Source organism: Quercus lobata, chromosome 6 (genome assembly GCF_001633185.2).
Source record: "Quercus lobata isolate SW786 chromosome 6, ValleyOak3.0 Primary Assembly, whole genome shotgun sequence".
Lineage (NCBI taxonomy): Eukaryota > Viridiplantae > Streptophyta > Magnoliopsida > Fagales > Fagaceae > Quercus > Quercus lobata.
In genome coordinates this window covers 21,843,415-21,857,679 of record NC_044909.1, presented here as the reverse complement: position 1 = coordinate 21,857,679, position 14,265 = coordinate 21,843,415, and the positions used below count along the sequence as shown (strand labels likewise).

The following is a 14,265-nucleotide window of genomic DNA, read 5'->3' as shown; positions in this document are numbered from 1 at the left end:
GCTCAGGTTGATCATCTCCTACATTGGGCTCGGGAACAGCCTCCTTGGCTTGCACGACAACGTCCCTAATTGTGAGAGTGTCCTTGGGCGACTTGTCCTTTGCAACCGGTTGCACCTCCTCAACTTCAGGCATATGGGAATCCAAGGTTGTGACCTTCGCAGGGAGGGACTCCTCAGGAGGAATCTCATGAATATCTTCTGGAAAGAAGATATTCTCAACTTTCCTAAGATCGGAGTCCGCTGGAACTGACGCCCGGTCCAAGGCCACCCCCCAAGACATCGTAATGTAATCCCTACAGACTGTAGCTACCTCCTCGGTCAGCCTAGCCTCGATATCCGTTACTCCACGTTCATATGAAGTTACCACCGCAGCCTCGGCCGCCTCCCTGGCCACGCGAGCCGCCTCTTTGGCCTTTGATAGCTCAGCCTTGAGGTCTGAGACCATCTGCTTCTTAGCCGCGAGGTTTATCTCGGACAGATGAAGCTGTTGGCGCAGATCCTCAGCCTGCTTGGTAGTGGTACTAAGTCCGACCTCGGCGTTGTCACGGGCCTTCAGCGCCTTCTTTATTTTTTTGCCGAGGCAATCCATTTCTAGCCTAAGGACGCCGGTAGCCTTCTCAGTAGCGAGGCGTGACTGAACCTCAGTGTTCAGATCTTCGCGAGCCTTCTTGGCCCACTCCTCAACAACAAAAATTTGTTGAGTGACCTGCGTCGGAATAATGAAGGTTTAACTAAAAGGAAATAACGAATATATGGAATAGACAGATATGAAATAAAGAAACTGAATAATGGAAGTCTTTATTTACCATAGCCATGTCTCTCTTCAGCGACATGAAAAGGTCCGATTTCCGAGTAACTCGAAGTCCCTCCATATTGCAAGGCAAGAGAAGGGCCTGCTGCAGGGCCTCATCCAGATAGGACGCCTGTCCTCGTTGGGACTCCCATAGAGTTGCGTCCCATGAAATCGGGGCGCCATCCAACTCTAGGCGTGGGGACCAGGTCCGCTGCTCCCTCCTTATAGCCGCCTCGTCTCGGCTGTCAACGGACCTAGTTCTTTTCTCCTTGGGCTCTTTGCCCTTTTTCTGGTGCTTAGCCTTTTCAGGGCCGACCTCGCCCTCCTCCAACTCTTCCACGGGCCTCTTCCACCTCAAATTGGGAAGTGGCTGTAGTGCTGGATCAGTTGTGGGAGGAAGAGGAGGTGGGGGCTTAGATGTAACCTGTTCCTTTGGGGCATCCCTGGAAGACTACCCTTTATTTTTGTTGGACAGGAGGCCCCTGAGACCAGACCTTGGATTCAGATCCATGCCTTCTTCCTCGATCTCTTAGCTAGTATCAACTTGTGCAATCACCAAACTAAGGTTGGGAGCTGCCGAGGCACGGTCTACGTCTGAGTCGGAGTCCGAGAGCTCTACAAGCCTGGTTGATACCTCTCCCTCTTCAGCGAAGTGGAATTGGTCTATCTGATCCTCAAAGGACGAATGCGAAGAATCAGCTCCTCCTGGAACAATTGGCACGGGAAGAACACGCTGAGCAGGCAGTTGGACGGGAGGTAAGTTTCTCCGAGCGAGGAAACCTGGTTTAGAGACGTTGATGCATGCTAACCAGGGACTTCCAGCCTTGATGGCTTGACCAGCGTCCACTAGAGCGCGCGAAAGGGGCTCGTAGTCCAAGATTAAAGGGGCGGCACGCAATTGCCCGTCCTCACTCACAAAAATCTTGGACCTTAGGAGGAAGTTCAAAGCCTGGACGTTCACCAAACTTAGCCGATGAGTCGTTTGTTCTTTATCTGCAAATCCCAAAGGAGGGGCTACGTTAGTCCGAGGAGGCAAATAATCAAAGATAAAACTGAAATAAGGAAAAGAAAACTCGAGGCTAAGACCCTCTCCGAGGAGTCTGACCCTATAGTACCCCACTTGGCATTCTTGCCCTAATGGGACAGTGAATACCGTCGTGCCATGCTCCGGAGATGATCAAAAGGTCATCCTTCAAGCCTTTATTGGACTTGGGAAGGCAGGATATCAGCCTCACCTCGTCGGACTTGGATTTCAGGTAATACGACTCGTTGAGGCTATGACATTCGTATAGATGAACTACGTCATGCCATGAGAGGCCGATGTTCATCTGTTCGTTCAGAGCGTCTACGCACCCCAAGATTCGGAACATGTTCGCGGCACACTGGTGGGGGGCCAGCCTATGACCCCGTAGATAATCCCTGGTTATCCTCCCCATAAGGATCGTCATTCCTCCCTCTATGAAGGCTATCATCAGAATGGCGACCTGCCCCATCGTTCTCTTGATTAGGACCTCTTCCAAGGAGCAATATTCTAGACCTACTCCCGATGGGATAAGGTATTTGGCCCTGAAGCCTTCCTTACCGGCCGGTGAGTTTACCAGTTTCTCAAGCTTACCTATCCCATTAACCCTAGGCGATGTGAAGAAGGTTTACTTAGGGAAGAAAGCCGGGAAAGGCAACGGAAGGGAAATGAGCACTTACGGGAGCGAAAATCCTAAGTTTCTCGAGGTTGTGAAGAACTCGCCGGGAATCTTCAAGGGAATGTCTGTGGAGTTTTGAACGCTTTGCAAAAGAAGGTGTTGGAGTGCTCTGGGACGCTTGAGTGCTTTTTCAAAAAATAGGAGTAAGTTCCCTTGGAAATCTTATATACCGGGGAGAAACTGAACGGGCTTACTCCCGCCCAGAGAAATGGAAAAAACATCAACCGTTGATCTAGCGCCCCACCGTTGGATTGGAAGGACATAAAGCCGCCAAGCGCAATAATTAGCACCTCGTGGGTTACGAAGCGCCATCAGCAATAATGAGGCACGTGGGGGCGTACCTCCACACAGGTGAAACAAGAATTCACAATCAATGACCCCATAAATGTCAAAATCCCGCCTTTTCTCCTTGGATAAGGGGAAAAGAACCGGAATTTTGAGGGGCTATTGTAGGGATAAAGTTCCCAAATCAAACAATGGGCCTTGAGCCCCATACTGAGTCCAGCCACGTCCGAGGAGAAAGTGTGGCGCCAAAAGGGCTTCCGGCCCAACTCTTATGGGCCCAAACTTATTTAAAAGGCGGTCCAAGGAGGAATGTCTCCTCGGACGTGCCAAATATGGCTCAAACATGCATCCTACCAGTAATAAAGAACCACTCCAACGAGTATTGGTAGTAGGGATGAGCCTCACAAGCCTGGGAGATGGAAGAGAGTATAGGATGTCAAGGGAGAGATTACAGCTACCGCATTAAATGCAGGGAAGCTACTTTTCTGGCTACATTAATGTGGAGAGGACAGGTGAACAGTGTTACCTAGGCCACTACAACTCACAGAAAGGTAGGGAATATGTCCGATGGGACGGGCACTCAAGTGAAGGTCCAGATGATCAACAAGTGTAAGGTTCTGATGACTTCAAGGAGGCTATATAAGAGAAGGGAATCCCCATGAAGAAGGGACCGGAGAAAAAAGAGGGAGGAAGAGCAGAAGAAAGAGAGAAAGACCGTAACTTTTGATCAAGAACAGAGGTGCACCCATACGTCTCCTCGGACCGAATATCCAGTGGACTTGAAGGGGATATTTCTGTGTTCAATTGTTGTATGGCCCAGAATTAACTAACATTCACTTCGTTAGGGCCTAGTTCTGTAACCTGCTCTCTACAAATACATTGTTTAGGGCTCCTTGGGCCAGAACCACCTTCCTGTTGGGCCTGGGCCCCAAAACGAGTCCCTACAACTAGTATAATTCATGAAGATTCATATGTAAGCTAATTTTTTTAGACATAATTAAAGCTAAATTATTAAATAAATAATAATAAAAAATTATAAAATAAGTAAATAATTTTAATAAAAAATTACTTTAAGTTTTAATTTTTTAGAGTTTAGACTTTATTAGTGTTTATCTATTTTTATATTTAAAAATTATCTTTGTGCTTTGTGTTAATTTCTTGATATGAGATGTGGTATGAGCTTGATTGTTCCTATTTGGGCTATGTTTAATTTATGCCATAACTAACACAAACAATAATAAACAAAATAGTTCATCAATACCGATTTTTTCCTAGTGATAGTCTAATTAAAACAAATCAACAAATTCACAAAATAAATACAATAACCAAACCCCAAAAATCAAAATATAAATAAAAGAGTTCAAAATTTGAGAATTAAAAAAAAAAAAAAAAAAAAAAAACTTACATAAGAGAACCAAGAACTTAAATGGGGGTCCACTATTTTTCTTTTTTTATAGTAAATTCTCTTTGTCATAATATTCTGCATGCAAATTCAGAAGCAAAGAACAATAAGTAAGATGAATTTATTAAATTAAAACATAAGTGGAAAAAAAGTGGAAAAAAACAAAAAAACAGAGTGAGTGTATTGTGTGGGATTTAATTATAGGAGTGACTTATTAGTTAAGATGGATTGTATTGAAAAACCATGACTGAATATATATAAGTTCTGAAAATTTTGATAATAAATTTTTAGTTGGAGTAGAATTTAAATTTCTAAAATTTAGATGATAACATTTTATCTAAATTGAATTATTGTTAAATCTTATTCCTTAGTCAAGAGGCTTGTAGTTTAATATTTTTTTTATAAAATATTAATTTAATAAGATACAACTTGAGGAAAAAAAACAAAAACAAAAAAAAAATGTGGGTTGTGAGGAATTTAAGTTAAAAAAATCTTAATAATAGACTTTTAGTTTGAATAGAATCCCTTAGTCAAGAGCCTTGTTGATTAATATCCTAATAAAATATTAATTTAATAAGATGCAACTTGAAGAAAAACATTAAAAAAAATTGAGGGTTGTGTGGGATTTAAGTTTAGAAAATTTTTATAATAGACTTTATTTTTGAATGAAATTTAAATTTGTTGAAATTAAAATGATAAAGTTTTATCTAAATTAAACCGTTATTAAATATTATCCCTTAATTTGAGGAAATATATCCTAACAAATAATATAGAATTAATTTACTAATTAACTGTTTTTAAAATGTTGATAATAGATTTTTAGTTGGAGTATAATTAAATTTCTAAAATTTAGATGATAAAGTTTTATCCTTAGTCAAAACATGGGTTGTTCTTCTTCTTTTTTAGAAAGAAAACATGGGTTGTTGTGTGAGATTTAAGTTTAGAAATTTTTTATAATAGAATTTTAGTTTGAATGGAATTTAAATTTGTTGAAATTTAAATTGAACCATCAAATATAAAGCAATAATACCTCGATAAAAAAATTATTTTCTAATATACCAATTGTGCTATAATGACATTTGTAGTTACATGCATCAAGAATTTTGTATCTAATGGATCTACAATATAAGTACTTGAGTTTTGTAAGTAATTTGCAGTATTGTAAACAATAATATTAATGATTAAAAAATGTTAGAAGTAGTTTTTACCTTTGGAAGATTGTTGAATACCTTTTCGTACACTATATTTTTAGTGTATCATTGTTCTTTATTAAAATTTTCAGAAAGTCAAAACCAAAATTTTCTTAGTAATAGTCTAGAAAAAATATCTAAACACTCACAAACTAAATATGTAGAATAACCAAAACCCAAAAAAAAAAAAAAAATTCTAAAATTAATAAAAAAATTAATTTAACATGTGATTAAATTTACTATAATTTGATGAAGTCACTTGGCGTAACTACAACTTCTAAACCCAACTTATATACATGTGTGTGTGTGTGGGGTAGGCGGGTAGAGAGTTCTAAGAGAAGGAACCCCTGACCAGATCAACCTGAAGAGTAATTAAGGCCTAGCTATCTAACAAACTAGGCCCAACCAAATCAAGACAACCTAAGCATTTGGCGGACTAGGAAAACTTAGGATTACGGTCCACTTGAGGAGGCTAAGGAACAATGCTTCTTGGGAGATAGGAGGAAGGCCATAAGAGCTAAGGTTGAAAAACCAAGGAGGACCATGATGATGCACAAACAAAAGAGAGAGGAAACTTCAAGATAAAATATATGTCACATCTGCATTAAATACCTTCCAACAATTCATTCTGCCGCATTCATGACAAAATAACCTCTAAACAGTGTCTTCATAGCCTATATCCTACTCTACCACCATCAGCAAGGCAGTGATAGGACAAGTATTTGAAGAAAGATCAGTAACCCTCCAAGTGGAAGGTTGAGATGCAATTCAATGGCTATAAAAGGAGGGAATATCCCACTTAAGAAGGGATCAGAAAAGTTTAGAGAGAGAGAGAGAGAGAGAGAAAAAAAAAAACTAGTGTAACACTAAGAACTAAGTTTTCCTAGAACAAGTGATCCTCGGCTAGTTCGAGGAGCAACTTTAATAAGAATCTTTTTCTTCTTAATTAAAATTTTGTCAAATGTTATCTTTGTTGTTAATCCCGCTTCTTTAATCATTAAGCCATAGTTCAAAGGAATCAAAGTGTTGGCATCCACTCCTATCTTTACAAATTAGTTGTATTGGGTTCCCTTCTTAGCCCATTCTAATTGGGTTGGGCTTGGGATCTAGTTTTACCCTATGCAATACACACACACACACACACACTATTAATAATAGGAAGGATTCTCTATTTGAGTTTCAACATTTTGAGTACTAAAATACCATCACACAAATTTTAAATTCTCTAAAATACCCCTATCTTTAGTTAGATAATTTTAAATTAAAAAAATACAAACTGGTTAAAAGAGTAATTTATAGTTCCTAAGTTTTAGGTTTTTTTTTTTTTTTTTTTTTTTTTTTTTTTTTTTTTTTTTTTTTTTTTTTTCTTGATCTTCTCCATTCAGTCTAAAACTTAGGAGTAGGAAACTATCTTTATCTCATTTTTAAATATTATTCCACGTTATCTTACCTCAAAATACAAATGATTATTTATATATCACTTTTAAAAATTACTAGCCTCATCACACACGTTCCACACGTGCGATGAGACTTTTTATTTTATTTTGAGTTTAATATAATTTTTCAATTTGAATTTGTCTATTGTTAGTGGGTTTATACATGAAGGACTTTTTAAGAAACTATTTGAAATGAAGTAAATTGCTAAGTTTAGTGTGTGCTATAGGAAAAAATGTATTAAACGTGCGTGAGATATACTCCCTCCGTCCCACTTTGTTTGTCCTCTATTCCATTTTGGGATGTCCCAAAATATTGTCCTGTTTCTAAAAATAAAAGTCATTAATTTACTAATGTTCCTATTATACCCCTATTTTATTAATAATTCAATTTTTTGATAAATTTATTTAAGGGTAATTTTGAAAACTTATACATTTTTAAAAGATAGACAAAACAATAAATGATGTTCTCTTAAAAAATTTGACTTTTCAAACATGACAAACAAAGTGGGACGGAGAGAATATTTAAATTAAGACTATGCTAAGTTTTAGGAAAAAATTTTCATGATAGTTTTTTTTTTTGTTTTTGAATTTTGTTGAATAACAATTTTAACCCCATTATTTTATTTTATTTATTTAGTTTTTGATACAAGATAGAATTCTACTCTAACCTAATCTAAGTATATATGTGTGTGAAGTTCTCTCCTGGAGACTTGAACCCCGGCTCTTGCTCCCCACACTCTACAAGTATTTATATTTGTGGAGTGACCAGTGTGGTGGTCCCATTTTTTATTTTTTAAGAATAAGGATTATTTAATTAAATTATAAATATTTTTGATATTTTATGAAGTTGTAAGGACACGATTCGTAACAAACCGTAGCGGTGTTGGGTTCGCACGTAAAAAGACCCAAACAATATCATTTGGAGAGCGTGGGTTTGAAAGACTAGGCCTTAGTCACCAGGTGGTGGGTTTTTCGTGGTGGTCATGCGTGGTTAAGCTTTCTTCACCCCTGGAATCTTTCTCTTGGAGGTGGGCTGAGAGGCTCTGGTTTTTGGCCATTTTTCCCAGCCTCTTCCTTGGTGCACCTACCTTTTTATTATATAGTCTGTCTTGGTTGATCCTGTCCCTCCACTTGTTGGTCAGGCAGGTGCTTATCTCTGTATCCATCCCATCAACCGTCCCCTCTTACTTTCTACTAGTTGCGAAGATCGAAATTTACACCGTCCAAACGTCCTTTCCCATTAATCGGATCTAGGCGCTGGCAGATGCATTTAATGCGGGGAAGGGGAACGCAATTTCCCTGATCCAATCCTACACCCTGCTTCCTTATGGGCCCCCCCTCCACTCACATCCCCTTGAGGGGGCTGTTTGGGGATTGCCTCCACTAAGATGTTGGTCTTCTCATTGAAACTTTGGAACGCCGAGGACGGGGTAGTTTCTCAGCCGTTCCCCTTGACACCCCGGCCATCGATTATTAATCCTCGGCAAAATACCTCCTCGGCATGGGCCCTGGGCCCAGATAGAGTCTGGGCCGGATTGCAGACCTCCCGGACCCACAGAAGTCATAATTAACTTTTTGAATTCTCTTAATGTACAGAAATAACACTAAAACAACAATCAACCACATGATATTAGTGGTAAAAAAGGAGTCTATGATTGCTTATGCTCTTAGAAAATTTTAAATTAAACTGTATCTTTTGCTGCAAATTCAAGGGGAACCGTTGAGAGAACCGAATAGACTCTTCCATTTTCATGCATAGAAAATCATAATTAACTTTTTGAATTCTCATAACAAACAGAGATAACACTAAAACAACAATCAACCACATGATATTAGTAGTAAAAAGGAGTCTATGATTGCTTATGCACTTAAAAAATTTTAAATTAAACTATATCTTTTACTACAAGTTCAAGGAGAACCGTTGAGAGAGCCAAATAGACTCTTCCATTTCCATGCATAGTAAAGTAAACAACAAAACATCGTTTTCTTGATGATCAGGGTCTGAAATTTTTTTATCGAAAAATAGAAATCCACATGTGACTCCTCCCCTTACCTCAATCGAACACTCTACTCGGAAACAGGGTGCGCGTGAAGGCGCGTGTGATCTTGGTGGGCCCATTCAGATCCCACTATGGGTAAAACAACAAACAACCTAGGAAAAACAAGGTATCATCAGCCTGGAACCCATATTTTTTTTTAAGCTTATTCAATTTCAATTTACAAAACCCACACTCTTCTAGATCTCACTCTCCTCTCTTACCCATAATATCATATTCTTTCTTCTCTTTTGAGCAATTCACAAAAGTGGGTTTTCCATCTTACATTATACTCTGTGTCTCCAATACATAAAAGTCTTTGTTTTCTCGTTCTTCTCAAGGTCAAACTCTCTATTTTGCATAAACATTCTGGGAAACAGATAGTACCTGAGTTCCAGAAGTTTATTTTCTTGATTACAGGTTTTAAGGTCTTAATTTCAGTCTAAATCCCAATACCAACAAAACCATGAGTTACCCATCAATTTCTTCTCAAAACCCATTTACAACAGTCAAAGTTCCAAAATTCAATGAGCCCCTACCACCAAAGTCTTTTCTCTCAAACTCCAAGTCCATCTTTTGTTTCCACCATCAAGGCCCCAAAAACACCATTGACATATTCACTAAACCCAGTACCCGTTTGAGAAACCCAATCACAGTGAGCCCAAGTCAAGTCTATTACAAGAAAAGCCAGAAACAGAGTGGATATGAGGAGAGTAGAGGTTTTTCCCAAGTGGGTAGCCAACATATGTTGTTTTTATGCGGGTTTGGGTATTGGGTGCAGGGTTTTAGGTGTTTCCCATGGCTGGCTGTCAACGTTCACATGGCACACAGTCTTAACTTGCACCCTTCAACATTGCAGCTGGTTCAGAATGCTGGTAACTTCCCCATGGTGGCTAAGCCTCTTTATGGATTATTATCTGATGCTTTCTATATTGGTGGTGCTCATAGAATACCTTATGTTTCCATTGGAGGTTAGTTAGAATCTGTTTTGCTTTGTCTCCATCATGTTCATTTTCAGTTCTATTTAGACCTGTATTTCTAAGAACTTTCATGTTCATTTGCTCTTCTTCTTTCAATTTTAATTTTTGTATTCTATTCCTGAATTTGTTATCTCATTGACTGTTTTAATTTTGAGGTGTCTTCTTATTGTTTATTCATGTTAATGATGCAAAACACTTCATTTGTTGTTTTGACAAGTTCTTCTAGCTTCAAGATTCTGGTTTTTATTATATAGCTCTTTTATTCTTTTCTTTGTTTGGTTTTGCTTTCTTGATCTTTCTTCCAATTCAATTTTTCCCTTGATTCGTTTTGTCTGCTTCTTTGTTCAAAAGTTCTTTCAACAGAGAATCGAAAGTAAAATTGAGTGCCAAAATTTCAGAATACTTATGATTAAAAATTTGTTCGGGTGGAGTTGACTGTATACATTTCAGTTGTAAAAGGCTAGTTTAACCTTAAAAAGGCTATTTCAAGTGGAACCTTGTAAAAATGTCCGTAATGGTATATATAATGTATCAGTCGAGAAACTGGAAAAATAAATTTGGATGAGACAATAGAAGCAAAAATCATATTACTTGTCTCAATTTCTGAGTTTCTTATGTATGCTAGACTTTGAATGCTATGTTCTTGTTAGATGATAATAATTATTGTGAATCAATCTGAAAATTCTACTAGAATTGAAAATTGACCCTTGTCGTTAGAACTTTGAACTTAGAAAAGGTTGACAGGTATTCTAATGGGTAAATATATCTTTCTGTCAAACTAAGGCTAAGCCTCAAATTGCACATAAAGATTATGTAAAAGTCATGGTTCCATTAGAGCCAGTTAATTGTCAATCAGCTAAAAGACACTGATAGAATGCAAATTTTCAGTTCTTTTGCAGGTTCTGTCTTGGGGGCCACTGGCACTAATCCCATTTGCCGGTGAGTCTCTTCCAACCCTTGTGGCTTGTGTTCTTCTCAGTAATTTTGGAGCATCCATTACAGAAGTCGCAAAAGATGCTCTTGTTGCAGAGTATGGCCAAAGACACAAAATAAATGGCCTTCAGTCATATGTATTCATGGCTTTAGCAGCTGGTGGAATTCTTGGCAATTTAATTGGAGGATTTTTCTTACTGAAAGCACCACCTAGAACAATGTTTCTTGTGTTTGCATTTCTCCTTTCAATTCAGCTTGCAATATCAATGACAACAAGAGAGGAATCTCTCGGTTTACCACAACCATCAATTCATTTTCTTGCAAACAAATCAATCCCTGAAAGTATTAGAAAGAAGTTCTCTGATCTTGTATCAGCTATTAGTGAGGAGAGCATCTCCTGCCCCCTTACTTGGATTGTAGCTTCTATTGCCATTGTCCCGATTCTTTCGGGCTCTATGTTTTGCTATCAAACACAGTGTCTAAATCTAGATCCTTCCATCATTGGGTTGTCTCGGGTGATTAGCCAGTTGGTGCTTCTATCGACAACTGTACTTTATGATAGATTTTGGAAAAAGGTTTCCATGAGGAAACTGATTGGTGGGGTGCAGATTCTGTATGCTTCTTCCCTTCTTCTTGACTTTGTTCTAGTAAAACAGATCAATCTTAAATTTGGAATTCCCAATGAGATATTTGCTCTATGCTTTTCGGGTTTAGCAGAAACTCTTGCACAATTCAAGCTCCTCCCTTTTTCAGTGCTATTAGCAAGTTTATGTCCTCGTGGTTGTGAAGGATCTCTCACTTCTTTCTTAGGATCAGCCCTGTGTTTATCATCAATAATAAGTGGATTTTTCGGTGTTGGATTAGCTTCACTTTTCAGAATTACGTCCGGTGATTATTCAAGACTGCCTGAGGGAATTCTGGTACAGTTCCTTGCAGCTTTAGTTCCTTTAGCATGGATTCATCACTTACCCCTGACACAAGTGGTTGCTGAGAAGGAAAGGAAAAAAGGCACGAGTAAAAGAACTCGAAGAAATAGAAGGGTTGGAAGAGTGACTTTTAGTTCAGTTTATGATTACCGGCGTGGGAGATAATCTGAGACAGAGGTCAAGAAGCTAGATATATAGTCACATTCTCTTTAGAGAACAAAATACAGAAGAGAGGAATCATAGGATTGTTCAAGTTCCATTTGTCATGTAGATTCTCTTGAACCAATGAAATAGACAAGGCTCCATTTGTCATTGACTAATCTTGTTTCTGCCACAGGGATAGGGGTTTTTTGCCATGTTGAATGGTTTTGGACCCAGGAAGAATGCAATCATTTTGTAGTATGAGAATCATTGTTTCAGAATTGTATATATGATCGATCAGTTCTGACATCTGAGCACCAACCTGACAAGTTTCTCATTTAGTACTCTTTTCAAGGACACAAGAAGTCATCTCTTTTCCATGCCAGTATAAAAAAGCTTCTTGAGGATCTGACCGGTTTTGATCATCTATGCTCTAAAATCTGTTTTGGTCTAGGTCTCTGTTATAGTCTTGTAGAAACTTCTGAAATTTTGTTTTTTTTTGTTTTTTTTTTTTGTTTTTATATATATATTGCTATTAATGAAACGAGGCACTGGCAAAAATTTCGTCATTTGTGTAAGACGAACTATGACCCTTCCTGGGAGTTGACAATAGAATGTTTCTCATGTGGAAGATGTGCATCAGGAAAAGGTGGGGATTCTCTTTAATTCCATTTTGAATGCGTTCCCCTTGATGCATACATGCACACAGATGAATGTGCTCACATGCCATATTAATCGAACTATTTAGTGAGGTTGTGCATGGATGAATATCCAAAATGCTCTTTGTACACATGACACTGGTGGTTTTTATGGATAAAAATGAGGGTAAAACCAAAGTAGAGAATGAAAGCCATAATAAGAATGGAAATGGAATTCGTAACATTATGGATGACACTTTTATGAGAAACTGAACATATTGGTGAGCTTCCAGTCCAAAATTGTGCCATGAAACATTTATCTGCTGAACCAAAAATGTTCAAGTTCTCCACTATTCATTTCACATGCCATAAGCTAACCATAGCTAGCGAGGAAATGACATTTTGAAGCATCAATTTTGATGCTATAGATGACGTTGGCGCAATTCTGTAGCATCTTCTTTCATTGTGGTAGTTTTTCCCACGTAGAAAAACATAGGGCTGTTTGGTTTGTATTGAAGTTGTATTTATTTTTTATTTTCTATTTTCTGTACTTATTTTTCATATTCAGATCTTCCCTTCATCATCATTTTTTTTTTTTTTTTGTGTGACAACCACCAACAAATAGAGAGAGAGAGAGAGAGAGAGTTCTTTGATGTGACAAGTTAGTCATAATCAGGTTTATAGATTTGATTTTTTTACGAAAATGCCACTATATTCATTTTCAAAAAATGAAAACACTGGCCTATTTGGTAAACAAGTTTAAACTATTGTTTTCAGTTTTCAAACAACATTACACACATTTCCACATACTTCTTCACCCATACGTATTTCAAAAAACTACAAACAACATTACTCAAACTTCTTTACCAAATGGGCCCAAGTTGTATTCAATTTTTGCATTCAAATCCTTTTTTTTTTTTTTTTTTTTTTGAATACTAAAAAGTAAAAATGAAAACTGAATAAAAGTATAAAGTCAAACAAATTTTTTAATGGTGAGTCCCATAAAAAACTGAAAATGAATACAAAATACACCATTTTTTTCTCAAACCAAACAGGCCCATTGTAACTAGATAAACTAACAAAAAATTGTACTAACAATTAAGTGCCTTACCCATTATCTGATCCGCTCATCCACCCCCTTTACTAGCGCAAAGATGGTAAATTGTACCAAGTTTGTCACTGCCAAGCTGATATAAAGAGCTAGAGTTGCATGCTTAGATCGGTGTACCAAAATAGTAGAAACTAGAAACTTTAATACGAGTCCTGAAAACTATGATAGCAGACAAACAGATTACATTGTCAAGCAATTGAAGGAAAAAGTAAATAAATAAAATCAAGTTAAAATGTCCTCTCATGACACTGACAACTATCCTATTAATTATCTAGTGCTGTCTTTGATCGTGCTGATGAAGAGTTTTCGTTGTTTAGCTTGCTCTAGCACTTATTTGCCCTAGCACATGCTGACCACAATGAAACAATGTCTCCACCATTTTGTCACGGTGACTGTATTGAAAGCAACATATATAAAGATCTTAATTCAAATAGCAGAGATTGGCTACTTGTTTGCCAACTTGTTATAAAAAAAATTGAGTTTATTGCAGCAATCATTTTAAATTATGAAACTTTACTAAGTGTATTCCAAACTACATAATTTTAACGCAAACATCTTAATCTGATATTAAGTCGGCATGTCTATTCTCAAAAAAAAAAAAAAAGTCGGCATGTCTACCTCACATTTCAATTTAGTGTCTAATTTAGACATTTCGATCTCAGTTTGGGGTATTGATCATAGAATTTTTGTAGCT

General features: G+C 37.5%; 1 protein-coding gene across 1 annotated transcript; it reads left to right on the top strand.

Moving 5' to 3' along the window:
- The first annotated feature begins 9,308 nt into the window (after window positions 1-9,308).
- Window positions 9,309-12,419, top strand: LOC115995235 (probable folate-biopterin transporter 8, chloroplastic). The gene is made up of 2 exons (XM_031119721.1): window positions 9,309-9,813; window positions 10,711-12,419. The coding sequence occupies exons 1-2, from the start codon at window positions 9,309-9,311 to the stop codon at window positions 11,844-11,846; spliced, it is 1,641 nt and encodes a 546-aa protein (XP_030975581.1). The 3' UTR covers window positions 11,847-12,419.
- Window positions 12,420-14,265: the final 1,846 nt, after the last annotated feature.